Source organism: Acinonyx jubatus, chromosome D4 (genome assembly GCF_027475565.1).
Source record: "Acinonyx jubatus isolate Ajub_Pintada_27869175 chromosome D4, VMU_Ajub_asm_v1.0, whole genome shotgun sequence".
In the NCBI taxonomy this organism is placed as follows: Eukaryota; Metazoa; Chordata; class Mammalia; order Carnivora; family Felidae; genus Acinonyx; species Acinonyx jubatus.
The window spans coordinates 84,618,804-84,638,086 of NC_069391.1; the positions used below are offsets into that span (position 1 = coordinate 84,618,804).

Genomic DNA, 19,283 nt, shown 5'->3' on the forward strand with positions numbered 1-19,283 from the left:
TCAGTGATCTGGAGCCTAGATCTCTTTTATCCACTGGGCTGTGTTTGTTACACAAAAGAACACGCTCTTTAGAGAAACACACTTTGTCTTACTCTTAAATATGGAGAATAGAATTTTTTAAAAAATCAAAACACAATTTTAAAGCTTTTTCTGATTTCTAAAATTAGAATGCATGTTCACTAAAGAAAATCAACAAAGTAGGGAAATGCATAATAAAAATCATCCACAAATTCTACAGATAAACCACTGTTTTAAGTCACACGTATTTCTGCTTTAAGCATATAATTTGATAATATGACATTTTATTTCTATCTCCTGTATTCTACTTTAATGACACCTTGTCATTCAAGTCTTCATACGTTATTTTCAGAGATTCAATAACATAATAGGGGGTCTAATAAAATGAACACTTAAAATTTAGAAAGTATATATGTTACGGGTGCCTGGGTGGCTCAGTCCTCAGTTGGTGAAGGGTCCGACTCTTGATTTTGGCTCAGATCATGATATCACAGTGATGAGATAGAGCCCTATGTTGGGCTCTGCACTGGGCATAGAGCCTGCTTAGGATTCTCTCTCTTCCCACCCCCCCCCCACCCCTCTCTCTCTGCCTCTCCCCAAAGAAATAAATAAACATCAAAAAAAGGAGAAAGTATGTATTAAATGATGTATCAAATTTAAAGGTTTTTTTTTTACTTAAGGACGTTATTATTTTATTAAATATCACATTGAATTAAAAGACATTAATTTTTCCAAATTTCTAACTTTGAAAAAAGTTTTTCAATGCCTGATACAGGTATTTGATAAAAATCTTTGGCTAACTAAGCTGCAAACTAAGTGCCTCACAAACGAGATGAATCAGTTAGGCACGGACAGAATCCCTGACTTTTCCCTTCTGCAACACTGACACCTGATGGCGTAATAGCAACTTCACATCCAGAGATCTGGAAGCCAGAGGTCAGCTGGGTTACCAGTAGCAGGCATTGCTCAGGCACAGTTTCTCAAACACGAACATAACAGGAAAGAGCGGTAAATTAATGACAACAATGAGGCAGCAGCATCCGCAGCTGAGATCAGGGGTCTTCCGTGAAGAGAGCACCCCCAATTTTCCAGGCAATGTCTTAAATGTCTTAGTTTCACGGGGAACTCGCAAACTCGGACACAAGAACTCGTACTTCCCCCAATCCTAACCCGGGAATACAGACCCACATCTGCCCTTGGCCCCCTCATCCCACCACCCCCTCCCTCCGGTTACAACGGACACGGCCACATGGTTTGGGAGGACTATCTTACCACTGTTTTTATGAAATATGTTTTTTTCTTGTGAGGTCTTCACATCTTTTCCTGTGATTTTTTTTTTTCCTTTAACTTCCATTGTAGCAGTTCTGGAAGACAAAAAAAACCCAAAAGGGATCACTGGATTGCTCTCACCCAGTAAGGGTCATCAATCAAGCCACGTTTAATCCTTGGATTTCATGGATGCAGGACAAATCACCTGGACAGACCATGGGTCAACAAGTCCAGGGACTACGCAGTCACGGTTTCTAAGATTTTAAAAGTGGAAGTGACAAGGTACCAACACAAAAATTAAGAACATGTACACCTAGCGTGTGATGTACGTGGAGGCAACACTTTAGCAATAATTCTGGGTAAAAACAGACCATGACATTTAATATGACACAAGTGTCAGTGTTTGTGTTTCTTATAACTTAGGAAGACTGTATGATGAGAAACTGACAGGGATGCCTAGGTGGCTCAGTCAGTCAAGCGTCTGACTTCGGCTCAGGTCATGATCTCACGTTCATGAGTTCGAGCCCTGTGTCAGGCTCTGTGCTGACAGCTCGGAGCCTGGAGCCTGCTTTGGATTCTGTGTCTCCCTCTCTCTCTGCCCCTCTAAGCTCATGCACTCTCTAACATTAAAAAGATTTTAAATAAATAAGCATTAAAAAAAAATAAACTGACAATATCGTCATGTGGATTTCTTGGTTTCCATCCTAAAAAGTCCAGAACAAAAAATAGGTTGCACTCAACCATATATTCAAATTTAACGAAAGAAAATCAGTTACCTACAAGTTCCCTATGTATACCACTGTAGCTAAAACAAAGACTAACTTCAAATGCTTAATTTGCTATTCTTTTAGAAGCAACCAGTAATTTTCAGTGATCTCCAAAGTAAGGTTATGTTGGGATATTCAATATTTCATTTGGAAGAACTCTAACAGGTCACTTCTGGGTCCAGAGAGCTCACTATACACAGGGCATGCAACAGATAACCCCTTGATTACCCGAGGCTCCTGAAAGCTCAGAGAATACGTCAAGGGCAAATGTCACTTGCCTATTTCTCTATCTTCCAAAGTTGTACATTTATTTCTAAAGTTCTGACGTTGACGCTCTAGAGTAGATGTTAGAAATTCCTAGACAATACCAGATATTCCTAAAACAAGAATTTTCTACTCAAGAACAACTAATTTTGCAAGATTATTAACGGGTATAAGAAAAAAGAAGTGTTCAGGGGCGCTTGGGTGGCTCATTTGGCTAAGCGTCCGACTTCAGTTCAGGTCACGATCTCACTGTGGGTTTGAGCCCCATGTTGGGCTCTGTGCTGACAGCTCGGAGACCGGAGCCTGCTTCAGATTCTGTGTCTCCCTCTCACTCTCTGCCCCTCCCCTGCTCATTTCCCCTGTCCCTGAAAAATAAATAAACGTTAAAAAAAATTAAAAAAAAAAAAAGGGTTCAAAGATGGCATGTATTTGAGAAATAGTGAAATGAAAATAATTAAGGCTTTTTAAAGAAAGGCTTTTCAGATTCTTTTCATTTGCTAATTTAAGCCATCAATCACCAAACACAGGCTAAAGTAGGAAAGATTTTCCCAACCCTAATTGAGTCCCTTTTTCTTGAAACATCTCAAGGGACCTGTAAGGTTGCAAAGAACTCTCTGGAAAGTGCAGCGCTCTTCAGTCTTTCCTATTATAATTCTGAAAAATGGAGGGCCCCTGAATTACTCCGCTTCCTTAGGTCATTCATTGGTTAACTGTGGGCTCATTTCAGCACTTGGCTGCTTTATCACAACGATGCTTGTATCCCTTAGTTATTCTGTGCTGCTGTTGGTCTAAAAATGCAGACATTTATATATTTTCTCTGTACATTTGTTTTCACCGTTCATTTTGAAATAGTTTTCGTTTTACACAAGAGTTTGGAAAGAGAAACCGAATGTTCTAGTCCATTCCTCTGACGTTAGCATCTTACCACAGTACTTTGTCAAAACTGAGAGAGAGGATCAGCACAATACTATTAACTTCGGATTCTGCCTGTCCTTCCGGACCAGGATCCACGGTAGTTAGTCATCAGGTCTCCTTAGTTTCCACCAACCTGTGACACGTGTCTTGCTCTTCTTTCTCATGACCGAGATGCTACTCAAGAGTACTGGTCACTGTGCACAATATTCTCCTTTGGGGTTTGCCTGAGATTTGCTGGTGATCGGACTGGTGTGGATCTTTCTGAAGAGTATCACAGAGCTAAGTGCCCTTCTCATCAGGTCACAGTGGTACTGACTGGCATTACGTCTACCAATGATATTTTTAATTCTTCTGCAGGGAGAAGTGTGTCCCTTCTTCATTTACTTATTTAATCACGTATTTACATCAAGATGGCCTCGCACGCATTTTACTCCTTGGGTTCGAACCCAATCCTATAGTTGCTTCGTTGCTCAAACTGCGCCAGCTGTGGCCAGCGGGAAATCTCAGAGGCTGCTTCGGTCTTTGCGACGTGACCCGTCCGGTTGGTTTCCCACGCCCTTACCTCCTGGCACTTGTGCCAAGTTCATCCTGCAACTTCCGTGCACTGGCCCTGAAACCAGCCACTTCTCCGAGGAACCCTGGTTCCTTTTATTGAGAAGGGCAGGATCTGAGCGCGAGGCGCACTTGACGTCACTGCTTCTAGGGCTTTGCACCAGACGGGGCTGGTGATACCCAGGTCCGTATACCAGTGTCTGTGGACCCGGGAGCCTGCATTTCTTTGTCTATCTGGTAAGTAAGTTCACACTAACGTCTCCAACTCTAATCAAGCGCCACAAGGTTCATTCTGGTCTTCCCCTCTTGCCTTGTCACTTTTTTCTCTTGACAGGGAGAAACTCGCCACCAGTGATCTGCGTTAGCACATGTAGTTTCAGAATGCCACACTGTATGCCCATGGGAAACGAACTTCCCAACTCTACCACAGTTTATTTACAACTTTCTTCCCCACCCCCCCCCCAACAGTATCCATTTACAGTACTGTTTTTCAAAATTACTTAGGTCAACTTCGCCCACCACTCCCTTCAGTGAGGTCATTTTATAGGTTTGTACAAGTTAGATTTAGTTTTCGCGGTCTGCATTCCATTTCCAGACACGACGGCTGACTTTTTTGCACCCGCAGTCAAGCTCACTCTTTGGTGGAGCGCGCTGATTCTGACAAATGCAGAGTCCTGTCTCCTCCACCAAAGTGCATTAGGGTACTGTTTTAACTCCAAAAAGTCCCCAGGGGAGCCCCTCTGCCATCATTCCCTCCTGGCAATCACTGATCTGTTTTCCGTCCCTCTGGTTGCGCCTCTTTTCAAACAGGTGGTATAAACAAAGTCAAGCTGCATGTAGATAGCCTTTTGGGTCTTACTTCTTTCACTTGGCAAGACACATTTGCTTGGGGAGCCTGTACCATCACATCTAATCAGCACCTTTCTTTGCCTTTCGGAACTGTCTCCTTTTTTTCCCCTTCCGCTATTCCCCATTCAGGCTCTGTATCTCTTGCTCAGCTTGGTTTTTGCTGTTGGATCCCAGCTGCTGTGATCCACTCTCCGCTGCCTGATCAATCTACAAAGTCACCAATTTCGTACCATCTCGCTGCTCCAACAGCTTCAAAAGTTTCCTGACAACACGAAATACTTCAAACCAAACCGCCATCCAAAATTTAGTCCTAACATACCCTCATCACAAACAACACACCCAAGCCAAACGTCTTCACTGTTCTTTTTCAGGATCCAAACTTTAAAGCCATTCTATCAAATATTAACCCCACCCACCCTTCAAATCCAGCTTAAATGACAGCTTTTTTTTTTTTTTTTTTTTGGTTTATTCATTTTTGAGAGAGAGGGAGAGCAAGAGAGAGAGAGCACGCACTCGCACAAGAGAAAGAGCAAGCAGGGGAGGGATACAGAAAGGGGGAAGAAAATCCCAAGCACGCTCAGGGCAGTCAGCGCAGAGCCCAACACAGGTCTCAAACTCACGAACACGGGGGTTACGACCTGAGCCAAAACTCAAGAGTTGGACACTTAACTGAATGAGCCACCCATATGTCCTTAAATGAATTTATTATTTCTTCTCCACACGCCTACCTTCTTTCCCAAATGATTCTCATTCTTAATCCTTTCTGGAACATTTTGATGGCCTTCTTACAATTTCACACCTTGGACTTGAAACATACTGCATACCTATACACTCTGCTAGAAAGCTACTGCGTTGAATAAAATATATGAAAAAGAAATTCAAAGTGGTGGAGTAGAAGCAAACAAAATTAAAACACAACATAATCGGGGCGCCTGGGTGGCTCAGTTGGTTAAGCATCCGACTTCAGCTCAGGTCATGATCTTGTGGGTTCGTGGGTTCGAGCCCCACGTTGCGCTCTGTGCTGGCAGCTCAGAGCCTGGAGCTTGCTTCGGATTCTGTGTCTCCCTCTCTCTCTGCCCCTCCCCTGCTCACACACTCTCTCTCTCAAAAATAAATAAAGCGTTAAAAGGTTTTTTAAAAATAAATAAATAAAACACAACATAACTGTTACAACTGAATCACATATAAAGCGTTCAAAAAGCCACAGAGCTAAGAGGCCAATTTTGCCTTGTGGAATGAAATAGCAAAGATTTTCCAGGCACAGAAGGGCAGGTGACTGATCCCACCCTCTCAACAAGCTTAGCACTGAACTATGAAAGAGGTAAACCTTCAATATGCAACCTCCAAATAGTGGTATTTCTCAAGTGTCCCCCTCTCTCTCCACATTCCTCCCTAAGTGATCTCATCCAACCCCCTGGCTTTCTATGCTGAGAACTCCCAAATTACTTCCCACTCAGAACTGCTCCTTGGGTTCCAGACTTGTGTATCTAACTGCCTCCCTGACACCTTGGTTTACGTGTCTTACAGGCACTTCAGCCTTGTAAGTCCAAAATAAATTCTTCAACTATAACTCCACTGCAAAACACCCCCAAAGAAAAACATCCTCATCTAATCCACGCCACCCTATTTTTGCCATCTCAGCCAGCCACACATCATCTCAGGAGAATCTAAGAGTTACCCTTGACATTTTGCTCTCCCTGGTTTGCTATGTTCAATCCTTCCATAAATTCTTTTGACACCGCCTTTAAAAATACTTCCAACTCGTCAACTTCCACCTCCACTACCACCAACCTAATGGAAAACACCAATACTTTTCAATGGCATACTCAATAATAATCGAAATTGTAGACAATTCCTAAGGAGAACCTGGGTCAACCAGGTTTCTTCCTTACAAGCCTCCAATGTTTTCTGCAAATGAGAACAGAAACGGGTTTCCCCACTGTACAGAAATCGAATCTCAACCACTCATCACGGCCTTTAAAGCCTTACAGAGCCGCGGCCACGCTACCCCTCTAACTTTATCTTGTATCGCTGCACTCCGAGCTCACCTTGGTCCCCTTTCTCTAGCTGCCACCGCAGGGACTTAGCCCAAGTTACTGCCTCTGCTTAAAGTAGTTTTCCCTGGGCTTCCAGATTTCAGAGTTGCCTCTTACGCTTTAGGTATCAGCTTAGAGACCCCTTCAGATTCCCCTATCCTCCACCTCGGCACCAAGCTCGTTTCCTTCCCAGCGCTGATAACGTGCAACTACGTTCAGCCTGTACCCTCAGCCCCCAGCGTGCACAGGGTCGAGTGGATATTTGCCACACACGACAGAAAGGCTGACCGCCACGGGCACGGGCCGGGATCCTAGAGGGAAGGAAGCTCGGGCGAACCCAGCAGCCCTCTCAGGGCAAAGTAAGAGGAAGACAAGTCGTGAACCCGCCCCAGTCGCCAGTCTCCCGTCTCCCCCAACTCTCCCAGAACAGAAAAGGCCACAGAAGACTATCCACCGGGTGACAGGCGCGAGCACCTCTACCCTCTGGCGGCTCGGACAGACCCTCCCCCTGCAGCGTGGGGCAGGGGGCGAACGAACCCCTCCAGGGGCGGCCGCCGAGGCCGCCGTACTCACCGCACACGTGGGGCCGAGGCGGGCGGGGGCCAGGCTCCGCGGCGCCGCTTCCGTTTCCTCGATTTGCCCCGCCCCCAGGCCCGCCTTTTCCTTCTAGCGCAACGGAGCTGGGGTTAAAGGAGAGGCCTTAGCCAGGAAAACGGAAATTCGGCATTTCTATTGGTCCGCTTCCAGCACTTCCTCTGGAGGCGCCACGGCTGCGCCGTGCGCGGGTATTGGCCCTTGACAGGATCCGTAGGGCGATCGCGTATCGCCGGCGCCTGAAAGTGACGTCGTTAACCCTGTCGTTCCCAGGCCAGAGAAAGGAAGGCAGCTTCTCGCCCACGCGTCTGTTGTTGAAACGGAGTCCTGGGGTGGCGACTGAGCTAATACCAAAATAATTGATTTTTTTTTTTTTTTAAGAGTGCTTTCATTTGCACCCTCTCTGGTAGTCTAGCCTGAAGGATAAAAGGGTGTTCTCGGAAGTCGGTTTGAATTTTAATCCCGGGTTTTTTCACTTTGTGGCTTTGGCAAATTACTGTATGTCTCTGAATGTTTGTTACCCGCTCGATAAAATAGAGATCGCTAAATCATACATAGCGCTTAGCACAGTGAATGAACCTGGTAAGCGCTCATTAAATGTCATTTTTAACGCCTCCTCGTGTCTCCAGGCTGCACTATCCCATTTTCCACTCTAGGAAATGAGACTATAGTTAGGATATTATCCCCACTTTTCAGCTGGAGAAACTAACACCACATATTTGGTTATGATACTTGTCATTGGATTTAAGGCCCTTTGAGATAATACAGGACGATCTCATCCGAAGGTCCTGACTTAGTGATACGGCACAGATCTTCTTTTCCCAAATAAAGTCCCTTTAACAGGTTCTGGGGTTTGGGACATAACACACCTTCTGACGACCCGGAAAGTTGAGGAATTAGGACATGGTTCCAAGTGTGTCAAGCGTCAGATTTTACTGTCTTGCAAACGACACCATCTCTTGTCCCTTAAGGCATTAGGCTTAAGACTGGTAATTTTCTAGACTTCCTGAGGGCAGGGCTGTCATTATTCAGGCACACATCCCACTACTCAGCACATAGCTGTTTAGTAAGTACTTGCTGTTTGCCTTAAGTATTGTAAGTGTGTTTGCATTTCAGTTCACTTAAGTCTCATAAGAACAACTGCAGTAGGGCCTCTCCCTTCATTTTATGGAAACAAGGGGAAACAGTAAAGTTGATCGGGTGAGCCTGACTCCAAACTCAACAGGACTGCCCCTGGACTGCTTTCCCTAATCCATTGGTTCTCTAGTAAATGCTCAAAAGCAGAGATACACCCTACCACACAATACCTGGAACGGATACATTTTTCTTTGTAAGGCCACAGACAGTGGCACCACATATCCTCTCAAACACGTCCGTGTAAATACCTTAAACGTAGACATCAGAACCCTACTTACTATTCATTTGTCTTTTCACTAGGGAGGAAAAATAATGATCACATACCAAAGTCCTAGATTATTACCAATAATGCTATTTATCAAGTCCTTTGTGCTACCAAAAAATGAATTGACTTGAGTCAATTTTGTTTGGAATCAGTCTAAAGTGTCTACTGTCTTTGCAGAACAGCAACAACAACAACAAAAAAGCTTGTCTATAACTTTGCAATGAACCAAATTAAGCCCATTAATTCTTCAAATATCTAATGATCTAAATGTCAAGCATTAAGAATATGTGTATTCCTACAAGCATAAAATGCTCTTGTTAAATGATACAGCATGTAACTTAATCAGAACCATCAGACTTGTACACATCTAAGAGGTTTTATAGCACTGTAATTAAGATGATTGGTACTGGAATCAAATGAATCTGGCTTAGAATCCAAGGTCCATAGGGCCATGGACAAGACAGTTAATTTGTATGGGCCTCAGTTTCTGCTTACATAAAATGAGAAAAGTAGGATTTATCTTTTGAGGTTGCTTACATGACTCAAGAAATAACTGTAAAGTTATTAGCCAGTAGTAAATGTTGAGTGATTCATACCTTGATCTAGGAGAAAGACACAGAGAGAGAACCAAGCTGTATCCATTAGAAATGCTTTTGGGGGCAAGGAATGGAAATTTCCGCTAATAGTGGCTTAAGCGGTAATTTTCTTGGCAGCAAAAATTCTAAAGGTAGTCAGTTTTCTAGTTCAGTGATACAAGTGTCATCAAAGACCCAAGCTCTTTCAATTTCTGGGCTCCGCCACCCTTAGTGTGTTGGCTTCTAATGTTCTCACTTGTTGCTCTTACTTGTTTTCTCCCTCCACCCCTGTCCTTTGTTCACCCTCAGCCATTCTCCCCCTGAGGGCCCCCTCCCCCACTCTGGCAACCACCAATCTGTTCTCTGTTTCTATGACCTTGGATTTTTTAGATTCCACACAAAAGTGAAAGCACACCATATTTGTTTTTCTCTGACTTATTTCACTGTTGCTTTCTGAGGCCAGATGTACTCAGTTTCAGGATATATATTAGAGTTTAGGACTAGGAGAATGGGGAAAGGGATGAAATCTACTTTTCCACCCAAATAGGACTCTGTCTATCCCAGAAGGAAAAAAACCGAGCAGCATTTACCTTCTATTTCAGAGCCCGGAACTGGGTTACATGGCCACCCTCAGGACTGGAAGACCATCAAACATAATGTTAATCATGGCATTTGGATGTAATTATTTTCCCAGTACTCTAGTAAAATTAAAGGTCACTTGGCAAATATGCTTCCATCCAGCAGTAGAGATTTAATCTACAATTTAAACTAATCTGGTTTAAAACTTAAAATAACTGTAGTAAGCTAAAAATTAAAATAATTGTAGTATTCAAGGTGGTGGATCTCAATCTTGGCCACACATCAGAATCACCTGTGGAGTCAAAAAAGCAAAACAAAACAAACCAGTAATGCTGATTTAATTAGTCCGAAGTAGGACCTAGGCATTGAGGGTTTTGAAAATTCCCCAGATCGGGCTACCACGTAGCTAAATTAAGAGCCACTCGTTTAAAGAATGGATTTCTAGTTGTTGATTTGATGTCCTAGTTATCTGAGGATTAAACCCTTTAATCTTCTGGTCCTTCCTTTTGCATCACCAGAATTAAAGAATTAAATGTATAATACATTTGTTTCTGGAAGTAGAATGTCTTGGGCATAACTGTATCCTCCTTGCTGCTTGAGGTCGCCATTAGTTATTTAATATTATTATATGTTGAAAATGGCTTAAATTTGAAATATCTACTGTTAAATGTATGCTGAAAGATGTTTGCTTTTTTTTTCAATTCCTCATGATTTTGTGCAATTTTTCTCTTTTTCTTAAAAATAAAGTGTTAGGTGTTAGCTCCCACACATCTCCCCTTTCCTAAAATCAGTTCTTTAGAGTTCTAATTAATGGATTTTTAACTAATTGGTGTTGTTTCTCTGCTTCCCAAATGTGTAAGCAGGGATAAAGGGCATGTTATTGATATAAAGCATAAGTGAGATTTTGGCAAAGATCGAGTTTTATTTTCAGGGCCTATTAGAATCACAAATCCATGGAAACGGAACAGTTGCCAACACATTTTCCTTTAGTAAAAAAGAACTGCTTCTGAGTAGGGTGGATTATGTTTTTCAATACCACAGATTTGCTTAAAAGTACACTAATATAGTCCAAACATTAATCGTGCACTCCTAATGTCCTGGTTGCTATCTTAGAAGCACAAAACTGATTTTGTCCTAATTTGCTTTCTTTGGTTACACGCTTTAGGGCAGCACGAAAATGACATGAGCAAAATAAAAGTTTATCTGACTGTAGTATAAAGTATCGCTTTGAATGAAAGATCCTGTCAGCAGGTGATGGAGACATGAAAACCAAGACTAATTAATATCACATAAAGCCCACGAGTTACCATTTATATGTAGAACACTTACAATGCACTATGGTTTTATAAACCAAAACTCCTCAAGCGATGGGTACCAGTTTCAGGTTTTAGCTAGAATGAGAACACTTCACACGTTTTTAAGTTTTTGTTTAACTTTTGTTTAAATTTTCTTTACAGGCTCGATAAGAGGTGTTCCCTTTGGAAAGCAGTGACCGGTTTTAACCTCCGATTTCCTGCATTTGTGAGCAATAAAGACTTGATAACCAAGCATATTAGTAATTCTACATTTTCCCATTATTCTCATTTAACTTTTAAAAACGATGGGAAGTACACGTCAGGCGTTACCGTGATGCCCTCCTTCTAGCCACCCCGATTTCCTCCTCCCTTGAAAAGAAAGGAAAAAAAAAAATGAACCAACTAGCCTCAACCCATTGCGTCTGCTTGAAATCTCCAGGAAGCAGATGCCAAGATAGAATTAGGAGGCCAAGAAACGTATTGGCAGACAAGCCGATGAGGGGCGAGAAGGGAGAGAAGAGCGAGCAATGAGTGGGAGGAGGCTGAGACCATGGTGCTGACCTGATACCTGTGAAGGGAGACACGGAAGGGAGAGGATGTGGTGGACGACGTTCCGAGTGTAGTGGAGCTCTGAGGAAGTCCAGGCCAACACAGGGCTCCCGAGCCAAGCCTGCCCATTAAAGGAGACCGAGATGTGTAGGCATGGCCCAGCTCCAGTACCCTCTCTGTGCTCAGTCATTGTTTGGGCAACCCAGGGACAGAATGGCCTCAACATGAATGCTGTGCTGGAGCCTGACGTTGCGGCCTCTAGAGGCCGTCAGCTAGCCCCTCCACCTGATGATCAGAAGTAATAGCCCCTGCCGGGATGGTGACTCCTTTTCTCACCATTGGTCCTGGACACAAGGAATCCATTATATCCAGCTCAATGGAACTCTTGCTCTGTCCCCTGGCAAAAACGCATTCTCTCTGGGGACAAGGACCGCTAATCCTACAGAGCTCAAAGTTTTGGGGGGCAGGAAGCACAAATCGCCCCAAGTTTCATTGAGAAGGAGAAGTGGGGCCATGCTTGCTTCTACCCCTTAGTTCCTAGACCCCTGCATTCTTCTTACAGCATCATATAGGGATCTTGGGTTTGGACTTATTCTACACTCTGGAAGAGAGCTCCCCATGTTTGTAGATGATGGCCTCTTAGGGGGTGCTCCACCTGCCCTGACAGCAGGCCATTGCAATACTCTATCAGGCTGACTGCCTCTGGGTGGTACAGCGTGGAATATGACCTGTGGATCACATGACCTTTTTTGACTGAAATTATATCCCCCCGCTCACATACTGTTATGTGGGGTTCTGTGCCTATTGATCAAGCACTTCATAAGCTTTTAGACGGTGATGCTGACAGAGGCTACGTGGGCAGGAAAGGCCAGCCCATACTTGGAATAGGACTCCGTTCCTAAGGAGAGAAACTGCTGGTCATTCCGGATTGAAAGGAGCCCAGTGTCATCAACAGTGGGTGGATGGTAGCTGTTGGTCTCTTTGGGCAATAAAGCCATGTCAGGGGCTCAGCACTGGTTCTGTGGCTGGCAGTTTCGACATTCAGAGAAAGTAATTAGGTTGGCGTTGGTAAGTGGAAGTTATGCCATTGGGCCCATGTGTAGCCTCTGTCTCTGACATTATGACCACGCCATTCATGTACCCATCATGCCAGTTCTAGAGTACCCAGGGCTGAGAACTGATGTCAACTGGTTGAGTCATCTTGTCAACCTAGTCGTCCAATGTTCAGGGCGGATGCCTTTTGACTGGTATTAACATGAAATGTTCACATCTTGTGTCCATTCCCATATGTCTCATCCACACGCCTTTACCCTGTGGATGGTTTTTATTTCCCATCATCCTTTTCCCTCCAGGCTCTGACCAGCTGGTTGGGCCACTGCCCAATGATTAGGAATCTCTATATGTTCTCATCTTGGGCCACTTTCCTTCTCCATAAAGCGGATGACAAGGAGCACTGCCTGCCCTCTAAAAAGATTTTCCCTCTCCACTGTCTTTCGGCCCGGATGAGAATGTAATGCTGTTGTCGGGTTTCAGTTTCTCCCCCACAAACTGAGCCCAGTCATCTGTAATCCACGCTTGGGCTTTCTCCTGCTCCTTCAGCTGTCTGTATGACACCTTATTATCAGATCATGGATGAGAGCTTGGGGAAGGGAGCTGGTACCATCATGTGGGTGATATGGAGGTCTGTGCTCCCTGATCATGCAGCTAACTTGTGTCCTCTGGTCTTACTCGGGCCCAGTTCCTGATGCATCATTTCTGTCTTACATGGCCGAGCCCATCTGGCTTTGTGAATTGACAGGCAAGACAGAACTCGGCTCTTAATGAACAGATCTGGACGGATGGTCAATGCTATGCTATAGTCAAGTATTCTATCTCTGTTAGGGCTCAGGAACATGCCAGGAGCTCTTTTTTGAGATGTGTGTAATTCTCCATTACACATGGCATGATCCTGGGCCAGAACACCAAGATCCTGTGGTGGGATCTTCCTAATCGGGTTACTATGAATTCTACGCTGCATTTTTTTCTCACCACTGACACCTCCACACCACAGCGTCGGCCAGATGTTCTGGTCTAAGTGGGAAATCTGCCTTCACTACAGCCTGGACCTGCTGTGCAGTTCTTTCCCGATCGAGGCCCCACCTAGGGCTGGCATCCTTCCATGTCCTCCGGGGTACGCACTGGGACAGGATCCCTACATGTGCAAGAGGTGGCATTGTACTTTTTATTTCACAATAGGGAACGCAGGATGTAGCAAAATGCCTTTACTGGGGAGGGGACTGCCTGACATATCCCTGGCCTTAAAAATGTGTACCTCCTTCTCTTCAGCCCTACCTTTTAGGATGCCCGAAAGCTTTACTGAAGTGCTCTGTCCCTGAATCTTTACAGAGTTTGTCTTCCAGCTTCCGGCACACGTGTTTCTTACCAAGGTCTCCAGCCCACTAGCCGTGTCTTCATCTGATCGATGTGACGGATCAATGTGAAGTTCTTCAGGTTGTCCAGATGGTCCAGATCTCTCCGGACTATATTAAGACAGGAGGTGGGCGAGCTAACATGGCCCTGGTACAGAACTGTAAATGAATATTGTTGTTCATTCCAACGAATGCGAACTGCTTCTGATCCTATTTTCCATCTATTTTTTTTCCATCCTGTTTTACCATCTGCCACGGCAACTCAGGCGTCTCACCTTTGCTCTCCGGGCTTTAGAAAGCCACATAGCAGTGTGTTCGCCCCCTTCCCCGGGGTCCTCGCCGGGGTGTTAAATCCCATGTCCCAAGAAAGTGACTCCAAGTCAACGTTTCCCTGCCTGTTCACTTTCACCTTCTAACCCCTTGGTCAAACACCCTCACAATCCCCCCCACCCCCGGCTCCTCCTTTGCCCCTGACGGTATATGCTGGCCAGTCCTCGCAGGTCTTCGGGGGCATACTCTCTTTTCTCTGTAATCAGGCCCAGCCTGTCCCCGGCTCGGTTATGCTGGGAGGTAACTGCAGTTATTGGCGTGCCAGCCAGGAGGGGCAGCTGAGGGGGGAGCGGGTGTTGCCTTGCAGGGAGAGGCATCTGCAGTATCTTCCTGCACAAGGGAAGTCTAGCTCTTAATTAGAAAGGCGTGGGTCACCTCTGCAAGCTCTGCATGGTACCACCTTTGTAAGTTACCATGGAGGCCTCTGGCTCTCCCGGTGGTCCTTATTCACCTGCTTCCAGTTTCTCATTATCACTCGGCAGGGAACCCTCCAACTTCACTCTCCTTAAATACACCGGACCCCCTTTAACTTTCAAAATGCCTGGGCCACTGTACTGGCAATTCCCCTCCACCAGATGTCCCCCGGTCACCCGCGGTGATTTTTTTTTTATTTTTATTTTTATTTTTTTGTAACCGAGCAACCAACCATCTGATGCCAAGGACTAGCCGTGCCTCACATACCACTTGGATTGTGATCCTCCTCGCCAGCCATGGTGAATAAGCCGGTCTCAAAACCCCATCTGATTGCCAGCTTTCTGGAATCACTGCTGGTACCTTTTGTGTTATTTCAAGCTTTCTGGGAAGTGCAAAGCAAAGACAGAGTTAGAAATGTAAGAGATGTACGCAGGGAGTATAAAGGAAAGTGGAAACACGGTTAAGTGGGAGCGCCTCTAACTGCAACGCAGGAAGGCAGGATTGATGGGAAGAGACCCAGAGAAAGGTCCAGAAGGTTTTCGGCCAGGCTGGAGTGTCTCCTCGGAAGAGACCCTCTTGGGACAGGAATGTGGATGGTGCGCCTTGGCCATTGCTCTGTGCCTGGCTTGCAGCCACCCTGGGAGACTGTGGCCTTGGCTTGAATACCATGGTGGACCCAGAAAGGGTGAGGGCTGGAGGCTCTCAGCTCACCATACCTCTCACCTCTTGCAGCAGGTTGTGACTCGTGGGGGGATGGGAGCCTGTGCTCTTGGCCTGCCGCAGTCACATGACTAGTTCCGTGGCAAGACCAGGATGAAAACCAGAATCATCACTAGGGTTTTAGAAGACTTGGGGTGCCTGGGTGGCTCAGTCGGTTGAGCGTCCGACTTCAGCTCAGGTCACAATCTCGCGGTCCGTGAGTTTGAGCCCCGCATCGGGCTCTGGGCTGATGGCTCACAGCCTGGAGCCTACTTCCGATTCTGTGGCTCCCTCTCTCTCTGCCCCTCCCCTGTTCATGCTCTGTCTCTCTCTGTCTCAAAAATAAATAAATGTTAAAAAAAATTTTTTTAAAAAAAGAAGACTAATCCTCTGCCCTTCTTATATTTGGGGGGGCAAGATTTAATTTCTGTTATATATTCTTCAACATATGATCTAGTATTGAACAACTCAAAGCAATAGGCCCTCAAAAAAGTCACCATCGACAATAAATTATACAAACTATTGAATCAAAATACATCCTAGTATTGAAAGTAGAAGTTCAGTCTTGGGGAGCTACACAATTCGGTGTTTGTTTTGATACATCTTTGTTAAGATTTGGTATATGTAAGGCGGGGTGCCCTCAGTGCCTGTCTGTAAGACAGGGACACTAAAATAACAATCTAGAATTTTAAATTTGGTGGCCAAGAACTTTACATATTTTAATATGTTTTTTTTACTTTTTTATTTTTATTTTTTAATGTTTTTATTTATTTTTGAGACAGAGAGACAGAGCATGAGCAGGGGAGGGGCAGACAGAGAGGGAGACACAGAATCCAAAGCAGGCTCCAGGCTCTGAGCTGTCAGCACCGAGCCCGACGCGGGGCTCGAACTCATGGACTGTGAGATCATGACCTGAGCTGAAGTCAGACGCTTAACCGACTAAGCCACCCAGGCACCCCTGGATATGTTTTTTTTTTTTTTTAATTTTTAAAGTTTATTTATTTATTTTGAGAGAGAGAGAGTGAGCATGGAAAGGGCAAAGAGAAAGGAAGAGAGAGAGAATCCCAAGCAGGCTCCACGCTATTAGAGTGGAGCCCGATGCGGGGCTCGAACTCATGAACCAAGAGATCATGACCTGTCTGGAAACCAAAAGCTGGACGCTTAACCAACTGAGCCTCCCAGGCGCTCCAATATGTTTTTTTTTTAAACATCATTGTACCATTTCTTTAAAAAAAGTTTTTTATCGTTTATATTTGAAAGAGAGAGAAAGGGAGAAAGAGAGAGACAGCGAGCATGAGCAGGGAAAGGGCAGAGAGAGAGGGAGACACAGAATCTGAAGCAGGCTCCAGGCTCTGAGCTGTCAGCACAGAGCCCAACATGGGGGCTTGAAGTCACGAACCCACAAGATCATGACCTGAGCCAAAGTCAGACACTTAACCCCATCATTGTACCATTTCAGATAAATTTGCCATACGAGAGCTGGGAAATTGTCTTGTTTGCTGTCATATTTCCAGGACTCGCTTCCAAGATTGCTTGGCATGTATTTGGTTGTCAATAGTATCTGTTAAACAAGTGCCACTGCTGAACTAGAAACCCCTAAGAGTAGGGATCATGGTCATTTTCTTCACTGGCACACAGTAAGAACTTACGTCAACAAATCCAGCAACCATCTTTATTCAGTGGCTGCTATGTCCTGGGCACTGTGTTAGGTGCTAGGGACATATTAACCAACAAAAGTAAGACTCCCTGCCAATAAACATCCAACAGTAACAAATGAGAGCTAAGTGCACTGGAGGAGATGTTACGGGTACCACAGTGGAAAGAATAAAACCGGGTAATGGGAGAGCCAGGTTGGGCGGACAGATTACAATCGTAAATGGGGTGGTCAGAGTGACGTCATTGAGAAGGAGAGATTTCAGAGAAGACTTGGGAGTTGGCCCAGCATCTCTGGGGGAGGAGCCTTCCAGACAGAGGAAAGAGCTAGAACAGGGGATACAAGGCGGGAGTCATCCATCATCACACATGACTGGTGTCCTTGAGGAAGAGGGAGGAGGCCTGTGTTCCTGGTGTCAGCTAAGGGAAGAAACTAGCAGGACACAAGGTCAGTAGGAGTGCTTGGCAAAGCATAAATGGGTTTTTAGGCCAGATTGAAGACTTTGGGTTTTACTTTGAGCGAAAAGAGGAACCATCTTAGTGTTCTGAGCAGTGGAGAAAAGGATCTGACTTCAAACAATAAACTTTGTTGGAGCGCCTGGGCTCCGTTCATTGAGTGTGTCTGACTTTGGCTCAGGTCATGATCTCATGGTCTGTGAGTTCAAGCCCCGCCTCAGGCTCTGTGCTGACAGCTCAGAGCCCGGAGCCTGCTTCAGAGTCTGGGTCTCCCTCTCTCTCTCCCCTCCCCCACTTGTGCTCCGTCTCTGTCTGTCTCTCTCAAAAAGAAATAAGCATTAAAAAGAAACAGTAAACTTTGTAGAATTAATGCATATTGTGAAGTAGCTATGATCATCTGATTCTGTGGCCCAAGAACGGGTTCTGGCAAACTCCATGTAAGGATGTGTATTTTCCTGATTTTTCCTGAGCGTCACATTCTTGCTCTCCAGGGAGCCCCTGGTCTCATGCCACCGTATCATTCCCACTTTACAGCCGTAGGGGGAGTTTTCTACCAGTCGTGTCGTCACGACTAACTTCTGGATACACTTGTTAGTTTCTAGAGCATTTCTACGATTTATTATGCCACTCAAATTATCACGACAACCACATGTGGTGGGGATTAGATCACACCTATGTCACAAATAGAAACACAGGAGTTGAGAGGTGATATCTATGTTGACCACAGTCACTCCGTTAATAAATGGTAGAGTCTGGATTTTGCCTCCTTGTCTAGTGTTTATGGGGCCGCACTGTAGGTCTGAAAGAGGTGAAGTTCATCTTCCCCAGGCAGGGCTCACCGTCCAGGTGGGAGGCCAGGATAGGAGTCAACAAAGTGCCAAAAATATCAGAATAAAGAAGTAGAGGCCAAGTGCCAAAGTCATGGTGGGTTTAGCAGAAAAAAGGCCCACAAAGAGGATGCGGGTTGTAATGGTTGGTACCCTTAGATATACCGAAATGGGTGGGGGGAGCATTGAGGTGGTGGGAATTGTGCCCCCAGCAAATTCTCAGGGTCAAGACAAACACTGTGTCCCCTAGGAAAGGGTGCGTAGACACAAACGGTTGCAATCTCCATGTGGAGTGGGGGTTCCAGGAAATAAAATTACCGTAGCTAGAAAAAGGCTGTGTTATACCGAGTCCCAGGTCATAGACTAAGAACCATTTGTTCCATTCACTGGAGGTTGACCATAATTTCTGAGCAGAGATAGTGATGTTTGCAAAGTTGGTTTGTTTTTGCTACTCTCTTCGAACTTTATTTTTTTAAGTTTATTTACTTAGTTTGAGACAGACAGAGACAGCACAATGGGGAAGGGGCAGAGAGACAGGGAAAGAGAGAATCCCAAGCAGGCTCCGAGCTGTCAGCACAGAGCCTGATGCAGGGCTTAAGCTCCCAAAACTGTGAGATCACGATGAGAGCTGAAACCAAGAGTGAAATGCTCCACCGACGGAGCCACCCAGACGCCTCAAATCTCTTTGACCTTTTTAAGAACGCTCAATGTAACAAGACTGTACCAAAATGCTTTAGCGGCATGGCAGGCAGTGTCTTGGAACTGAATTCCTCCAGAAGTCAACCCTAAAACAAAAATCCAAGGGAAAAGGACTGATTTTGGAGGCAGTGCC

General features: G+C 45.1%; 1 protein-coding gene across 3 annotated transcripts in view; it reads right to left on the minus strand.

Annotated features, from left to right (window-relative positions):
- The window catches only part of PUM3 (pumilio RNA binding family member 3), a 335,043-nt gene that overhangs the window by 36,391 nt on the left and 279,369 nt on the right, over positions 1–19,283 (minus strand). For 2 of the 3 annotated variants that reach the window (XM_053205311.1, XM_053205310.1), the window contains exon 13: positions 1,291–1,382. In XM_053205311.1, coding sequence (XP_053061286.1) covers positions 1,291–1,382 — 92 coding nt within the window. Of the gene's footprint in view, positions 1–1,290; positions 1,383–7,243; positions 7,386–19,283 lie in introns of those variants that run through there. The other variant, XM_015064499.3, reaches the window with a different exon arrangement.